General features: G+C 40.5%; 1 protein-coding gene and 1 long non-coding RNA gene across 4 annotated transcripts in view; one reads left to right on the plus strand and one right to left on the minus strand.

Annotated features, from left to right (window-relative positions):
* The window catches only part of nrxn2b (neurexin 2b), a 675914-nt gene that overhangs the window by 322556 nt on the left and 335317 nt on the right, over nt 1-18041 (plus strand). For both annotated transcript variants that reach the window (XM_047329457.1, XM_035625686.2), the window contains 4 exons: nt 302-740; nt 1607-1990; nt 4009-4212; nt 7229-7255. In XM_047329457.1, coding sequence (XP_047185413.1) covers nt 302-740; nt 1607-1990; nt 4009-4212; nt 7229-7255 — 1054 coding nt within the window. The remainder of the gene's footprint in view (nt 1-301; nt 741-1606; nt 1991-4008; nt 4213-7228; nt 7256-18041) is intronic.
* Nucleotides 10457-14343, minus strand: LOC118300860. 2 transcript variants are annotated; one of them, XR_004790171.2, is made up of 3 exons: nt 14316-14343; nt 11839-11987; nt 10457-11216 (listed from the first exon to the last, which is right to left on the minus strand). It is a non-coding gene; the product is annotated as an uncharacterized LOC118300860 (long non-coding RNA). The 2 variants fall into 2 exon arrangements; XR_004790173.2 differs by lacking the exon at nt 14316-14343 and adding an exon at nt 14245-14293.

The raw sequence follows: 18041 nt of genomic DNA on the forward strand, positions 1-18041 counted from the left end.
AACATGCTGGCGTGATCAATTCATGTTGATGTGTTGTTGTGTGTTTTGGGGTCCAATATTGATATACTATGTCTAAGGGAAAATTATTGGGTTATAAAGGCAACATTGTGTTAAACTTTATATATACATATGATATACCAAGATTGGCAAGTGAACGTTTTTTTTAATCTGGTATAGCCTATAGATTTTTTATATTATTAAAATTTTTAGATGCCACATTTGAATCTATAATCATGTCACCACCACTCTTTTATTAAGAAATAGAACCTTGGTACTATTTGCTCTCCTCTCTCCTATACAGGTGGTGTACAAGAACAATGACTTTAAGCTGGAGCTGTCGCGGCTGGCCATCGAACGTGACCCTAAAATCACCCTTAACGGTGACCTGGTGTTCCGCTGTGAGGACGTGGCGGCCCTAGACCCCGTCACCTTCGAGACCCCAGAGTCCTTCATCTCCTTGCCCAAGTGGAACACCAAGAAGACGGGCTCCATCTCTTTTGACTTCCGCACTACGGAGCCCAGCGGCCTCTTGCTTTTTAGCCACGGCCGTCCTCAGAGTCCCAAAGAGCAGAAGCCCAGTAGGGAGCTGAAGACTGATTACTTTGCCATGGAGCTGCTCGATGGGTATATGTACCTGCTGATCGATATGGGCTCTGGAAAAACGAAGTTGAAGGCCAGCAACAAGAAGGTCAATGATGGTGAATGGTGCCATGTGGATTTCCAGAGGGAAGGGAGGAAAGGTAAGGTCGATTTAAACTTGTGTTGACACTGACAACTCATCTGCAATTTGTCTTGTTGCATATTTATTTATTCACATTCATCATCCACATTTTATAGCCATTCCAGGTATGAGCAGGTTGAACTGCATAACAGAAAACAGAATACGTCTAATGTTATTTATTAATATAAGTTGGATTTTTTCATACCTGCGTGGTGTGCTTCAATGACTCTGCCTGCATGTGGCCACAACAGGAGCACTGTGCTTGAGTGTGCGGTGTCTGATGAATGATCTGTAGGTAGGCAAGCACCTTGGACATTATATCTCACCCTAATGACGTCTTCTAATGAGGATTGGTGTGAATGAGTGTGTGCGTGTGTGCACACATGCATGTGATCTCACCGCTGCTCCAGCTGTAATTGGCTTTTAATAGAAAATTAAGACGGAGTCGTTAATCAGAGAACGAGAGAGGGCCTTTTGTTTCACACACTCCCTGCTGCATTCTGCTTCCCTTCTCCTCCATTTAGCCTATTACAGACACATCAGACACACACACACCCACACACACACATATACACAAGTTACTGTCTTCCTTTCTCTCAGCCTTTTGTCTGCCTGGTCTATGTCCCTAAATTATCCACTTACTGCCCCTCTCACCCATCCATTCACTTAATTGCCGATTCACTCATCCACTTGGCTTCACACCCACTCAGTCACCCATCCAGACCACATCCAGTCTCTTTGAGTCATTAACTATTATTCTCAAGATGCATAGAGGACGTGGACAAACATACACATAAACCTCACCCCATTTGCAATGAATGTAGTGTAGTTATGGTTGAACAATATCTTGTGCCAGTATCTCATGTTTGCACTTCCGTCTTTTAGGATCTATCTCAGTGAACAGCCGCAGCATGCCCTTCAGCTCCCCAGAGGGCAGTGAAATCCTGGACCTGGACAGTGACATGTACCTGGGTGGGCTGCCGGAGTCTAAGTCAGACCTCATCCTGCCGCCCGAGGTTTGGACAGCGCTACTCAACTACGGCTACGTAGGCTGTGTACGGGACCTCTTCATCGACGGAAAGAGCCGCGACGTCCGCCGCCTGGCTGAGATCCAGAGTGCGCTGGGTGTCAGCAGTTTCTGCACCCGTGAGCTTCAGAAGCGCTGCAGCAGTACCCCGTGTGGCAATGGAGGTCTGTGCAAAGAGGGCTGGAACCGCTACATTTGTGATTGTACCGGCACCGGATACCTTGGTTCCAACTGTGAGATAGGTAAGGAACGGTTATGTTGAAGGGGACATATATCTTTAGGGCTTCTAAATCCCAAATAGGAATGCCAGTCTGACCCCAAACAGTTACAGTGAGGGAAATCATCACTTCTCATAATCAATGCATCATGTTCAACATTATCTAAGTGTAAAACATTAATGTCTTGCACACCATCCAATAAACCAGAGCAGGGAAATAAGTGTAGAATGAGCATTTCGGCACGTTTGACAATGTGCTGCCTTGTATTTGACACAAGCAAGCAGCTGCTGTACTGTAAGAGCAAGAGCTCCACAGGGAGCTGTATGTGAATCAAATGCCACACGAGTCTGGGAGGGGGGTGTGGAATCGATGCTGAAGCGCTGAGAGGCTGGCAACAGTGAGGCAGAGCAGCCAGGCCTCCTGCCGCCATCTGTGCCCGTCATGCAAAACCAGGTGGTGCGAGATAGTCAAATAGCACCACATACGTCTGATTCCCCACAATTAGCTGCAGAGGCCTCACTTCATGGTTCATCTTTGCACGTCCACAGGGGTGAGTGAGCCATGAGTTTATAGGATTCTGAGGGACAAGGATGGTAATGAGGGAAGGAGAGATGGGATTCAAATCAGGACAGTGGGATAGAGGATGAAATGTCTTTATTTTTTAAGGGTACCGTTTTAACGGTTTTGTCTTTGGGGGCGCATGTGACAGATGTTGTTCCAGTCATGCTCTTCTGCCATCTAGTGGAGTTCTGTGCTATGGCAGGATGTGGCAGAGAACCACTCCTCTCATAACCAGACAATTCTGTCTCTGTCAGTAGACTGAGTGTAAGGGCAATTAATGATAGTGATTAGAGGCATAAAACCTAGAGGATATTACACAATTCCACCAAGCCACAATAAAATTAAATGCACTGATGGTGTTTTGAGTAGGGGTCAGGGTGATAATGAATATTCCTTATGAGCTATGTATTATTTTGATTGACTGATATAAGTATGCTATATTTCATCCCATTTTAAGGCAAGAGGGGTCTTTTACAAAAAAGATGAATTGTGTTGGTCCAATGTGTGTGAAGCTGTGTTATTCGCTTTTTAAATATTACTGCTTTAACCAGTCAGCCCACCCACAGGGATTTCATCTTTTAGCATCATGTTATTACACTGTCAGTAACCTAAATATGTGATTTACCCCGTGACAGTGACTCATGTTAGCCTGTGGAGACACATATTGACATACATGACAAAATAAGAGCAGACCTCTGGGATCTGGCACTCTGCAAAGCAGTCCGTTTTATGCCATGGCTGATTTTAAAGAGCTTAGCAATAGTTGTACCTAGAGTGGACAAGGATGGTTTGAGATCCTGCTGCACTTTTGAGTTTGACATTGTCAGATTTTTGATTTGTTGTGAGCATGTCTGTCTTGTGGTTTTCTTTTTCTTAAGAGTGTTTTCATTTTTGTGCTTTGGGAAGAAGATGTGACATCTGATGAAAATTTGAATGGCCATATAAGAAGTCAAGAGCACATTTTGCACACTTGCAAGCATTAGCTTGACACAAGTGAAGACAAAATTATATTCATCAGGGAAATAGCATGGCGCACCATGCAAAAGTGGAATTACAAAAACACAAGATGTGACAAAGGCCTTGAGGTTGCTGTCTATGTGCTGCCAACCTACTTATAAACCTTCTCACATGCCTACGAATTGCAGCAATGATTGATATTGGTCTTTTGAAAGATATGATTCGCTTTTCAACAAAAAGAGAATTTTGTTTTAGATCTTTTTACATTTAAAATGATTAAAATATGAAAATAGAAAAAAAGTATTTTTTGGGGGGTTGATGTAATGATACATATTTTTGAGATCCATAAAGTGTACATGCCATTTAGACTTTATCTGTTTCTTAAGTGTTAGATTGATCCTGAATTTCACAAGCGGTTTCACGTGGCGATATCTGTGATTATGTCTGTGTTCATCTGCGTTCTCGCCTGTTTTATGAGTTACCCACTCTGTCACTCTTCTGTCCTCAACTTCACCCCTGTCCAGAGGCGACAGTCCTGAGTTATGATGGCAGCATGTACCTGAAGATCATCATGCCGGTCACGATGCACACAGAGGCCGAGGACGTGGCGATGCGCTTCATGTCACAGCGGGCGTATGGCCTGCTTATGGCCACCACCTCCAAGGAGTCAGCGGACACCCTGCGACTGGAGCTGGACGGGGGCCGAGTAAAGCTCACTGTGAACCTCGGTAGGCCATCGTGGTGTATCGCAGATGTCCCTGCTAACCTTTCCCTTAGCATCCCCCTGTCTCCTCATCTTCACACTGTCTCTTAGCATTGTATACCGCTGAACTTAAAGGGATGATTTGGCATTTCGAGTTTTAACCCCCCCTTTTTTTGTTTTATATTATTTATGGGCAAACGCTTCTAAATTTGTCACTCAGTTAAATTTATTTGTTTTGTATGATACATTTCACTTGATTAAATGTATGTGTACAGTTGGTAATACAGTAGGCTGAAAAGCTAACCCACCGTTACCCACAGAAGACAATAATTAAATGAGAAAACTGAGGTACAAATACAGAAACTTTTCCTCCACAAATTGATAAAGTGCCTGCTGCCAGAAGATAATACCAAAAAATGATAAGTAAAATGTAAAGGCATCCCCAGAATAGCTTTTTCGCCCACTGAGGGGAGACACTCTGCAGTCATTTCTCTCCCATTTTTTGACCCCTTATCCCACCCCATCCTCTTCGCATCAACTGTCTTATTTTTGTTCCCTGTGAAGCCACACAGTACCTCCTCTCCTTAAAAAAGCTCCATCTGTAACAGTATCCTTGGCCCGACCTGGAGCCTTAACCCACTGACCTGTCTCTAGAAACTTAAAGGTGGCCTTGCTCCTGTTTAATTCCTCCTCAGGGTCCTGCACTATTCCCCTTTTTTTTGTGGAGTTATCTGAGGAGCTGGTTGGTGCCACTTCTACCTTGAGGTTGTGCTAAGACAAGCTACACATCCACCTCACTGGTAATTAAATATCAGTTTAAAGAGGTCTGAAAGGCAATCTTAGATCAGAGAAGGTCAGTGAAATTGTACAGCGAGGTTTGTAAGATGGATCGTTCCATAGAGAGCAAACGCATTTCTGCTAAAACTGGCTTCGTGAATGCAGACCTTTTGTTTCATTAAAATTTCATTGCAATGAATATTAGCGCTCTGGGGAAGCTGGGATTGACCTTCCAGCTCTGGATACTTTAAGTCTGCCTTGATCCTTTGAGTGAGCAGACATTCAGCAGTGAACAAGGAGGAGCATGACAGAGGTGCACCCTTAAAATATGAGTATAATCCACCATAGAGACAGGAAATGGACTGTGGGATAAACAAAGGTGGACATTCCTCTTTTTCTATTTGTCTCTCTGTCTATTTTCTATTGCCCTCCCTCTCTTCCTCTCCTCATCTGTCTCTCATAAACACCCCACCTGGCCACAACTCAAAAGATGGAACTTTTCATCCCTTCAATGGCCTGTATGTCTGCGGCCCTCGGATCAAACAGTCAGAGAGACCGGCTCACAGCTGTGGATGACTGAAGTTGCACACACAGTTGTACTGACTGTGCACAGGGCCACAGCTTGACCTGTTAGAAATCCCCATCTATTACATAAATTCTTCAAATTAGTTATCTAAATGTCCCATCTCTCCACTGGTCACACTACAGTGGTGCTCAGGATTTGTATACTTCTTTTGCAAGGAGAGTAATAAACAACAAATTTGAAATGCCTCTCAAAATCAGCAGATAATATTCTATATCTGTTCAGACTTTAAGTCTTTGTGAAGATTATTAAATCCTCTTAAATAATCACAAAGAGAGGGTTTATTTGGAAATATGCAACCAAAATTATATTCATTAGTAAAAGATAATGATGATAACCTGTACAATGTTTCAGCTGAAGCTAAGTCTGATACTGAAACACTTTTCAGATGACGCCTGGTTGAGAAGTAGATGCCTCCCGACTTTCTTTTTACTGTTTATCAGTAAAAAAAAATATGTTGGGATGAATTTGTTATTAATTATTTAAAACAGAATTGTTTTTGTATGCCCGCCCTCATCTCTACAGAGTGACGCCGGTCCCTGGCTGTTTATTTCCACTATTCTGTAGCGGTTGACAGCTCGAGACCACAACCCAACCACACCATGCCACATGCACATGCAGTTTGCAGCCACTAGATGGGGCCGCATAGTAATAAATTAATTTAAAGACCCCAGTGATCCCTGTAGACGAAGTCTCAGTTTGTACTTTGTTGCACCACTTGCAACAACAAGTACACAGTCAGGTCTTATTTCTTGTGGTTTTTGTGCACCAGGTGTGAGGTGGCTGGGATGTGCAGATCACCCTTTCTTGTCATTTACACTGTTGGGTTTCTAAGGGCCCCAAAGTGCTGCAGAAGGCACGTGCTTCCAAAATTGCCAGGAAAAGAGGGGTTGAGGTTACAGGTGCAAGACAATGTGTCTGCTCTAGTGATGACACAGCAGACGCAGGAAAAAAGGTTACAGTATTTATTTACAACGATAGTCAATAAAGCAAGCACCTCAAGTTATATGGGTCATCTAATTTTGGCTGAAATATTTTGTGATCTTCAAATTATTAGGCTCTACCTGACTTGTAAAATGAAATTATTCATATCTTTTTAGTATTATAATTTACAAAGGGGAAAAAAGGAAATTTTGATATACATATATATATATATATATATATAAAATATATATATATATTATGTTAACAGATGCAAAGTACATGAAGGTTGTGTTAAATATTGGATTCTGTGTTTCATCCATATAGAACCTTATAATTCCAAATACACAAAATACCTTTGATATTGTCCCTGAAATCACATTAAGTTTTTATTGTATGCTATAACAGCAGAGCACTTTGCATAGCTTATTTTCATGTTTGAAGTAGTGCCAACATGATGCTGAAATTGCATCATGCTGTCCTGTTGTGTAAGCTTGTCTTCTGCTGTGCTTTGGGGTTAAGTGGGTGGAAGGAGGGATAGACGATGGGACTGATGGAGGAAAAGGGTGATCCTGACTCAGAGCCTGTCCCCGGATGGTGGCCTCAAAGCAATGATTGGTTGTCTGCAGAATGTACCTTGAAGGATGTAAAATGTCTTTTTTTCTCTCTCTTTATCCTTTCTCTTCTTTCTTTCTTTTTGTCTCTTTCTTTGTCCTTTTCTTTTTATTTGAACTCACCATTTCGCTCTCTCTCCCGCCAGATTGTATCAGGATAGACTGTAGCCTCAGTAAGTGGTTCTATCCATTTTTCTGACTAAAAAATGTATCTGTCTATCTCATCTTGATTCTGTGCAGTGGCCCTTTTCTGCTCTGTGCTGACCTCAATGACGAAACGACACCACCACTCTCATTCCCCATGTATTCGCTCTTCCATATTTTCAATAAACTTTTTTTCCCATTGCACACCTATTTCTCTCAGTGCCATATTTCATCTTAGCTCATTTCATCTTTTTGTGCAATGCATGCTCTATGTTGTATTTTCCTTCTTTCAATAAGTTCTGTCACTGTAATTTTCCCCTTTTCTGTTAGAAATTTCATTAATGTTTCACTTCCATAATTATTTTGAATTTTTCATTCTGCTTACCAACCACACCCAGCAATGACATTATTTCCCTCCTTATTGGCCATCCTGTTCATTTTCAACTGTCTCAAAAACACGTTCAGAAAAGGGCAACTCGACACTCCCCTGTCGGATTTTCCCATGTTCTATGAAGCGCCGAGTCTTGGCTCCACTCGGCTGCACACAGACGTTGCTTGATTGCAATGTAGGACAAACAGTTTGGGACCATAGAAAAACAAAAAGACGAAATTGTTTATCTACTGAGAGATGTCAGCACCTGGATTGCAATTTATTTTATTTTTTTCGGAGAAAGCAAATGTTTTTCTGCCCCATGCTGACAAAGTGATAGCAAACAATTATTTCTTTCATGGTCTGTGAAAATTGAGCAACTAGCCCAAAGGTAAGTGGTGCCAGCCACGAATGACAAAAAATTGGAGAAAATCACACGTTTGCCACCATGCTTTTGTGTGTCAGTGCGAATGTTCAACTTTATTATGACTTCGTCTGTAACAGCTGCCAAGGGCATCGCAATAAGGCTAATATATTTTATTGTTGTTGTTTTTTAAATTGCTTATTGACTTGTTTGCAGTTATGCTTTAAGGTTAGCTAGCATGGTTCGGTTGTTTGTCCCGTGCCTCATTAAGTCTGTTATGTCAACAGGTGGCGGTTATTGGTATTTAATTAGTTAGTGACCGGAGTTAGTGCCGCGCCGCTAAAGCTCGTGAAACATGTTACGGCTGAAAATGGACAGCCCACGACGTTCACTCACACCTCTCTTTACACCTAGTACAGGTTGATAACATTATAAAACCTCCCTGAAACAGCATAAAACTCACACGGAAACATTGTGGGACTGTGTAATTGGTTTATGGCTGCAGTTTGTTGAATGGCGTTAACGGAACTGCAGCAGTAAATCAGCTGTTTAATGGGGCCGTCTATGTATTGGATTGTTGTTCTGCTCATGGCGCTTAAGTTAAGGCTAATTGGGTTAGTTGAAGTGTTTTATTTATATAAGTTACACTGCTGTGAGGGATTTCAAAGTTTGCTTGTGTTTCAGTTATGTTCATTGTGTATTTGGAAGGTGGACTCTGCAGATGTCTCACCATGGCTGGTGGTGCTGATACTGATAAGTGGCAAGCATGGATCATAGTGGAAAAAAAGAATGTGTAATGAGAGCTAAGCAGTGCAATGCCAGACAGCGTGTACGTGCAGTGGTGTACATATCCGTCTAAATTAATCGTGATCTGTCCCGGTGTACTTATCTGCGTGAGAAGAGCGCGCTCACAACAGACTATAATCTACAGTAGATGAATGAAACGGTGGTGCGCATTTTAACGTCAAATACAACAATCTGGTGAACTTGCTAGCAATTTAGGAGGCTAGATCTATAAAAAAAGGAAACTCTTGTAAACAATTGTGTGCTGTAGCCTTAAAACCTATATATGTAATATGGACCTTGACACACCTACAACTTCAAGGTGGAAAAGTAGCTTTTTTGAAAATATTATTTGCATAAAAATAATAACGGCACACAACAATTGGAGAACTGTTCATTGTATCACCCTGACATATTTTGAAGTTTATTAAAATAGCTGATCAGCTCCAAAGCAGCGGTATCTGGGACTGGTCAACGTAAAATACGCTGTCAATACCTCAACGGTGTGCTCACAACAACAACTCGTTCAGGGTTCTGAACCGAACTTTGATTAAACAGGTGAACAGCTGTTTGTGCAGCAGTTGCCGCGGGTCAATTACTGCAGGTCACTTTTTGAGTGTCAAAAACAAAACTGCAACCAGCAACATCGCGGGCAAACCATATGTATTGAGAATGGCCTCTACACTAGTAATGTTAATAAGAACACCTCGGATCACTCCGCCTCCCCATCATTTTGTTATTCGCGTGTGCATGTGAGCGCACGTACGACGTGAGGAGCAGTGTGCTGCTGGGTGACAGACTGAGATCTGCTCTTCTGAATTTTTAAACTGAAAGGGAACGCAGTACCATCCCGACTTCAATGCCCCCCTCTTTTCCACCACTGTGCATGAGGAATTTTACCATTTGTTGTGTGTGGAGGCTCTTGCATGACCCATTAAAATAATGCCTGGAAGATCTCAATACCCCAGGTTGACCACTAGATGTCGGACAAGTACAGGGAATATTATGTGATCTTTTAATTTATTTTTTATCCCAGCACAGGACACTTGGATTCTGCATTATTGTAAAATACTGTATATGGTGGTTGGGGTCACAACAGATTTGTATTTTCTACTTTGAGATATATGTTCCCTATCAGAGACTGTCTGCAACGCTACACAGATTCTACATGCTGCAGAACTTTCTTCATACAACTACAACTAAAATGGAAAGTCCTCTTCAGTCATTTAAAAAAAAAAAATTCTTCATTTAACGGTTCTGTAAAACATTAACGTGGCTATTTACCGGTGCTGCATTAGCCATGATCAGTGACTGATGTGAAACACTGTGTTTCAGCATCTTTTAAAGGGCATGTTTTTATTTAACCTTCACTTTTTTTTTGGGCTTTGTGGCCACAGTCACACAAAAACACTCAATAAAAGACCCTAAAACATGAATGTGTAAGTGTATGGAGGAGAGGAAGAGAGGCGAGGAAAAAAAGAGGGAGCGAATTAGGCAGAGCTGCCAACAATTTATTCCATGCCATGACCTCTCCCAGTTGTTTTCACGCTCTTTGAAAGCCTTGAGTTTGAGTTAGAAAATCAGTGTACCAAAGTCTCTCCACTGGTTAGTCTATGCAGATAGGTTTTCTTGATCACTTTTACTTTGCTAGCAGTAAGCATATATATATATATATATATATATATATATATATATATATATATATATATATATATATATATATATATATAGTTCTGGAATTAAAGTTCTGGAATTAAAAAAAAAGTTCTATTTACTGAATATCATTGATCTCAACAAAAGCTGACAAATGAAAAAGAAAAAAAAAATTAAAAATGGCATATTTAGATGTAATATACTGGTAACAGAATTGCTGGATTTTCCATACTGACCACATAAAAGCTGAAGCAAAAATAAATAAATAATTACAAATTATAATATTCTATTGGCACCATCTGCCCAAACAATCCTTTTATTCCACTTCTGCACAAAAGGTGATCCTACCATTGCTATGACATCACGTCAGATGCAGTGATCACTTAATGATAATCGGAGGAAGAGGGGCAAAAGCAATTTGGTTTCATTTTTAGACACTAAAGGGGATAAGGGCAATTCATACTGCATCATTAGTGTACCATTTAGCACTCAAACAGCATTAGCATATAGTCCTATTTGTCCTTATGCTAATAGTGCTGTTTCTCCGTTTGTGGTGTAACAATTTCTAAAACCGCTCTTTGTCAAGCATTGATCCTTTGCCCTTTTCATTTCTGGAGTGCTTTGAGAGGGTTAGGAAAGTAGAGGCTCAGCCTTGTGTTTTTATTGCCATGCATTGTGATCCCGCTCTCCCACCTTAATGCGACCAGATATGATATGGAGGGGAGCTGTAGCCCTCAGCTCCGGTCAGGTCAGGGTGTCAGGATGATGGTATCTGTTGGAAAGGTGGCCTTTCTGCAGCCAACAACACCTTCTCTTCGTGCTAGATGAGATGGAATTTGGCATGACATATGGCAAGCATGTGGGGTGCAAGCATTCCATCTGTTAATGTCATACCCTTTGGCCTGCAAGTACACACTCCAGAGCAGACTGACACACAGTGTGTCCATGTGTAACTTATAACGGTTCAGTGTGTAAGCATCACTTAAAACAAAACGAACAAGTCAAACATATAGTGGCAGTCATAGGGATTTTCCACTTCTGTGAAAAATGGCCAAATATGCTCTCCTTTTGTTACCTGACAGTAGCAGATACAACAAGTCCTTGCATAGCCAAGCAGTTAGAATTGTTTATCCTATGTGTTGACAGATAGCCAACAGTTTACTGTAGACTGTACGTATCTGTGTGACTTGGTCACAATGTCATGACTGGTATTCTCTAGAGAGTCAATATAATTATGTTCTGTGACTTTTATAGGGTTTGGTTGGGCATATTTTAATTTGTCTGCACAAGGCAACTAAAACAATTTGTAGAGGTAGCTCTTAAATGAGATAGCTTCTCGTTGGAGGAAATTACTTATCTACGTCCACCTGTTGTGCTGAAAACTTTGTATGTTATAAAGGTTGTTTAACTTGCAACGCAGTAGATTAACAATTGGCACATACCTTGTCTAAATGTGGCCTGTTTGGAGCTGCTGTTGCCACCAGGGTTTGATGAGATCCCCCCTCCACCCCTTCCAGTGAGGGGCACTCAGCAGGAGTGTTCTCCAGTGGAGGGCCAGCTCCTGTCTGCCATTCCATTCTGCATGCGTACACTAGTATCGTCATACAACAGAGACTCATTAAAGCACCAATACCTTGTATTTGATCTGCTTTTAAGATTTAAAAGTAAGCCTACTCACTGGTTTGATTTATGCTTTTATATGTATTTATCTCTAAAACTAAGGTTGCAGCTGAAAGAATATGACTAAACTTGTCATAAGAATATAAGTAACACGTTAATTTAATAGAGTGAACAAATGTAATTATATTCTGATCTACTCATGACATAATGATGTGGCAGTGATATTATGAGTCTATTAACATAAGCATTGACACTGTCTACTTTTTTTTCCAGCTGTCTCGCCAGCAGCAACTATTTATTTTAGCTTTGAGCTTATGTGTTTAACTTTGTATTTGTATTCACTTTTCCATAGTTTGCTCTTGGAGCAGAAAGATACAGTTGAAAACATACTGCTTTGCTGGCAGTAGACTTGCAGTTGTACATATACTATGACTCTGCCCCTTTTTATGCGAATGTTGAAGGGAAATATCAACCACTGTAATGTGGTTGATCTCTCATGATTGCAGTTGTTGGGGTTAGTGCAGTTGAAGTGTTGGATATAAAATCCAACACAGAGGTCACAGAGGTATCCCATAGTACCCATACATTATTGCAAGAAGTTGTTTTTTTTCTGGGGTTGTCAATTTACATAAGATATATATACTGTACATATACTAATGTGATAGTTTTTGGTTTGATTGCTGTTTGGGTAGTTTGAGTCTCTAATGCTATTTTGAGCCGTGGCAGCTGCTGCTGCTCGTGCTGATTACCGCAATCTTTGTGTTGCTTCCAAACAAAACCTTCTGGTAGAGTGAAACATCAGCTTGTGGACGCTATAAAGTTCTTTTCACAGAAACTTCTGTCACAGAGTACTTTACAAATAGCATGGTACTATGGCAGAAGGCTGTTTAGTATATGGATATATTGACCAGGGGTGCGGTTAACTTTGCTCATGTGAGTAAAAAACAAAACCAGTGGTTTCAAATTAATTGCAAGAGTCAAATCATAATAGATGAAATCCTATTGATTTTCACTTCAAAGTAAGTACTTCAGTATTTTTTTTCCCACTGACTTACTGTTGATCATATAATTGAGTAATTTTCCAGCTAAGTGGATGTAGGCTCACATTGTATCGCACAGTGATGACTAATAGTGCAAGAGGTTTTGTAAAATGTTATCCTCTGCTGTTGCAGATATATGCACTCCCACAAATACTGATGCACATGGATGTGTATCCACCGATGCATCACTTGACACATGGGCAGAGAAATTAAATTAAATTTGCCTCCTTTACCAGAGACACACACACGCACACATCCCTGTCACCAAAGCCATCATCTTTCTGAGTCTTAGCTTCCTCCATGTGGGTTGTCAGGTGTGACACTCCTCCCCATGTGTTCTTCAGAGTCATCATGACTACTGAAAGCAAATTCCATGTTGCCCTGATATTTTACATGTGTTCAAGGACAGCAGGTATTATGGCCTTTTAAAATTTGAACGTATGGTCTGTTCACTCTAATTTGTATTGAATTGGGTTCTTAGCTGCCGCCCCTGCTCTCTCATTTGTCTCAAAGCAGATGGCTCTCTTACTCTTACAAATATTGAATTTGAATGAGTTTCCAATCACTCACTTAAACCATGAGTCATCATGCCCTATCTCAGCCAAATAGATGTCAAAGATGGATTTGTAGTTGGCACTAGAAGCTGCCCCAGCACACACAGCATCCTACAGTTTGTGATATTTAAGCATGTATCAGATTTAGAATGTGTAACATTTATTTTGGAGATGCTTGGGTAGGGATTTGATTTTTAAAGCCAATTTAATGCTCCATTGGAGGATAGCCCTTCCGATATTTAATGTTCTTTTTATCCTTCTAAACTCCAGGGCAAATGTGATGCAATGAGCCAATAAGAGGGGTGTGTTATTAACATAATGCCTTGGATATGCACAACCTCAGAGATGAGTACACCATTAGATATAAATAGATTTATGTTAAAAGCAATCATTTAGTCCAGTGATGGCCAGCATTAATTAATTACACTTTTCCCATCAATTAACATGTATGTTAAAACATAAATTAAAGAGTTGTGTGTATGCTACTAGTACACAGCTAAGCACCATTGAGAAAATATGTTGTGAGTAAATACATTGGATATGCTGTATGCAGCCCTTGCTTGCAGTTGCCTAATCATCTTTCAAATCAGAAGTCATCTTTTAAAGACAGGAGGAAAAAAAAGGAAAAACCTACACTTCCCTTCATACGCTTCATTGATGCAACATCAATTAATTTCCACACATTTATCATATATTGCTATGTACCTGTTTTGATGGAAATGACCCAAATGCCTCATTGAATGTTAAACAGAAATTGCCTGATAAAAAAGTGCTTTGAAGCCTATATGAACTTCAAAGGAATATGTAATCAGAGCATTTTCCTAACTTCAGCTGGAATGGAGTGTGCAAAAGTATGCTTGTGTGAGGACACCCATGCGTGAAAAATTGTATATGTACATGTCTGCTGATGTTTACATTAAGATTTACAGGACTGTGACCTCTAGTTCTGTCACTATCCATAGTGTTATGATAGAAATTTCCAAGCCAAAATCTGTCAAAAAGTCAAATATACAAGGCAGGTAGCAAAGTTCCAGAAGAAATACAAGAATATTATAAGAGTATCCTAATATAATGGCTTTCATTTATGTATATGGGCATGTACATCTACAATCATCACATAAAGCTCTGGTGTCAATTCCAAATTCTAGATGGGTAATCAAGTGTTGACCGAGCATGTCCTAGGGCCTGTACTATGAAGTAAGTTCAACATACCCAGAATATGTTTTTCTTATCTGGCTTAACTTATCCCAACATCTGCTGTCCAGCTACGAGCGCATTCATGCGGAAGAGGCGGAGTCACTAATTACAAGCAACATTGTCAGATCCAGGAAGTTTTAAATATGATACAAGAAGAAACACTGATACCAGCAGGTAACTTCGGTTTCAGCGACATGTTGAAGTGACATTCTACAAAGAGAAATTAAAATATTATAATCAAACAACTAAAATAGAAAATAAGCACTTAAAAATGTTTTTTTTTATTATTATTTAAAGTCAGCCTTAAAATATAATGTAATGAAGCATAGGAATGTTTCAAGTTTACTATTGAGTGAATATTTTTGCCCTTTTGTCCAACGAAGAGGTCAATCAGACTAGATTAAATTCATTCATAAGCATTGCAAAAAAAAAAATTCCAATAAAATATATAGTATTTAGGTTTATTACTATTTATTGTCATAGTTTATTCATGTTCCGAGCTGTTGTGATAGAATATGAAAGTATAACACTGTCAGGGATTCTGTCAGGAATCAAATCATCTTTACTGAATTCAAATTAAGCGATAATATCAATTATCAATTCATCTAATGTGATGATATCTCCCTCCGTTTATTAGAAGCTATGTTTTAAAACTTGAACTTACCATGATAACCTAAAATCCTGCTTCGTAGTACAGGCTCCTAGTGTGACACCAAAGCTGTAGAATGACAGAGAGAGAGATAAATAAATACCCAAATACAGTTGCTTTGTGATCTCCTTGTATACTTTAGAAATATTTAAAAACAGACTGTTATTGACTTGCCCTATATTGTATTCATTTGAATATATTTTATGAGATGCAGATTAGATTGATCTTTTTGTTGCTGGTAAAAGCATCTCAAAAGAGAGCCGATCAGCCAAAACACTCTCTGCACCGAGTTGCAAAAATGAGCCGAAGACCTGTTATTGCCAAGTGCTCACAAATGGAAGGGCAAAACTCCAGATGAAGGACTTGCTTGGAAGGTGATAGACAGTATTTGTATGAAAAACATTGACCTACAAAGCTTAGTCTTAAATCATGTATTCAGCTATTTGTTAGCTGATTAGGTGCTCAGCAAATTTTAGCTACTTTCTTGCTGTCTGAGGCCCTTTTCACCACTGTTGAACGCAAAGGAAAGAGAAGTTTTAGTAGGGGAGTTGCGGACAGTAATGAAACCTATTTTGACAAAGTAGAGCACATGGGTGGCAAGTAGGGGTAGACACTGATGACCACTGATCGATGATCGAGTGGAAAGAGAATGAGACAGAGACACAGGACAAGGAATCGGGGAAGAAGGGAGTTATGAGTAATACTGAGTGAATGAAGATATAACAAAGGTGGCACTGTGCCTTGTTTTATTTTTTTCCTCTGTCTTTTCTGCCCGTCTCTGCTCTTTTTTTAACTTAAGACACCAAAGGCAGAGGTCTGCCATTTTTCTCTAATAACAGTTGTCCACAGTAATGATCCTCTGTCAACCTTTGCTTTGGACACTTTTAATTCTTAAACTTACAAAATGAAGAAAAAGGTGCATTGTCTGTCTTTTATCTTTGGACCTGGTCTAGTATTGTGAACCAGCATGTTGAAGAAGACACGGTCTGCCCTCCTGGTCCACTGAACAGCTTGTGGGGCATGTTGAGCACGAGGTTGGCATGCTCGTCTTCCTCACTGCTTACTGGGACCTCAGCAGTGTGTTCCTGACCTTTCAGGGATGCACTGTAGTTTTGGCAGCCAACCTGTCTCTACCAGTAACACGTTGTGATTCATACAGACCCAACCCAGTTGTTATATATGTGTGGTGGCCTATCTGTTTACAGACTAGAGCAATTCACTCTGACTCAGATTGAATTACTTCACGGTTTGGTGGATATTATAATGCATATTGAGGAGTCCAGTAGGTTTGTCTGTGTTGCTGGTTGCTTTGTTGTTTGACATTACGACTTTGACCACAGCCAAAAGTAGAAATGTTGAGAAACTACAAGATCAAGACAGATGTAACCCAGATGGAAGAAAAAAATTACACTTTGGTTAATGGTTAACTAAAATGTATAGCTGCTCTTCTCCTTCATGTTCTAGTCTGTATTACTCTGTGCAGTGTAATCACGGTGACAATATTTGACTGCAGACATAAAGTATCCTGTTAACTTTCTCTAATGTCTTATATATTGCCTGTTGAGCCCAGTCTACAGTAACAGTTTTAACAACCACAGTCACACAGTTTTTTTATGAAAACCTTAAAAGTTTGTTGAACTTGTGGACGTGTTAGAGGACATAAAATCTGAAATTGAGCTATAAATATAAGCAAGCACCAACTTCCTGTCCCTGTTGCTAGTTTTGTATTCTGCTTAAGTGCTCAACAGAGATTTTTTTTTTGGGGGGGGGGGTTCCCTGTCCACATGGGGTGCAATCTCCCTTTGCATTTGTTTTTCACAGAATTATGTCAGCACACAAAACAAAGTTGTCGAAATTGATCAGACACCGACTGCATAGAGGAGCTACAACAGTGTTGAATTTGAATGTGGCTGCCTCACGGGCATAGCCTCAGTCCATTATCAGTCTGCCTCCTTCCAGCACTACGTGGCACCAGCGACAGGTTAGATGTGGACTCATTAAACAGACTCTAATGAGGGAAGCGGCAGCAGCCTGGAGCTGTCAAAACCCATACAGCCATGCAGGACTGACGGCTATCCAATGGGACCATACCCTCCTGCCACAGCAAAGCTGGGAAATGTGCTTCATACACATTGGATGAGGACTGAGGAAAGTGATAAGAATCAGGCCATGGAAAGGGAAAACAAGAAGGGAGGATGGAGATGGTAGTGCAAGAGGGAAGAAGACTGTTTAAAGCTCCATAGGGGGCTATAAAAGTCTTGGGAGGATAGGTGAAATGTACGATCATTTTCTGCTTCGCAAAATCAATCTGCTGTCCTCTCCACATCTTGCCGACTGAAATATGTCTTCCTGCGGTGGCCATCTGCAATTCTAGAAGCTATCAACAGCAGTTGTCTTGTCATGGATGCTAAAGCGCCAGCGCACCCCTCCTGCACATTGGAGAGAACAGTGGGAAAGAGAAAGTGTGGACTCTGATAGCAGGCAGTGAATACATCTGTGTGATAAAGCATCACACACACAAACACACACACAACACACTTATTTCCTTCAGAGAAGGTAAAGTAGACTGACACACACACAGGCTG

This window comes from Scophthalmus maximus, chromosome 2 (genome assembly GCF_022379125.1).
Source record: "Scophthalmus maximus strain ysfricsl-2021 chromosome 2, ASM2237912v1, whole genome shotgun sequence".
Classification (NCBI taxonomy): Eukaryota; Metazoa; Chordata; class Actinopteri; order Pleuronectiformes; family Scophthalmidae; genus Scophthalmus; species Scophthalmus maximus.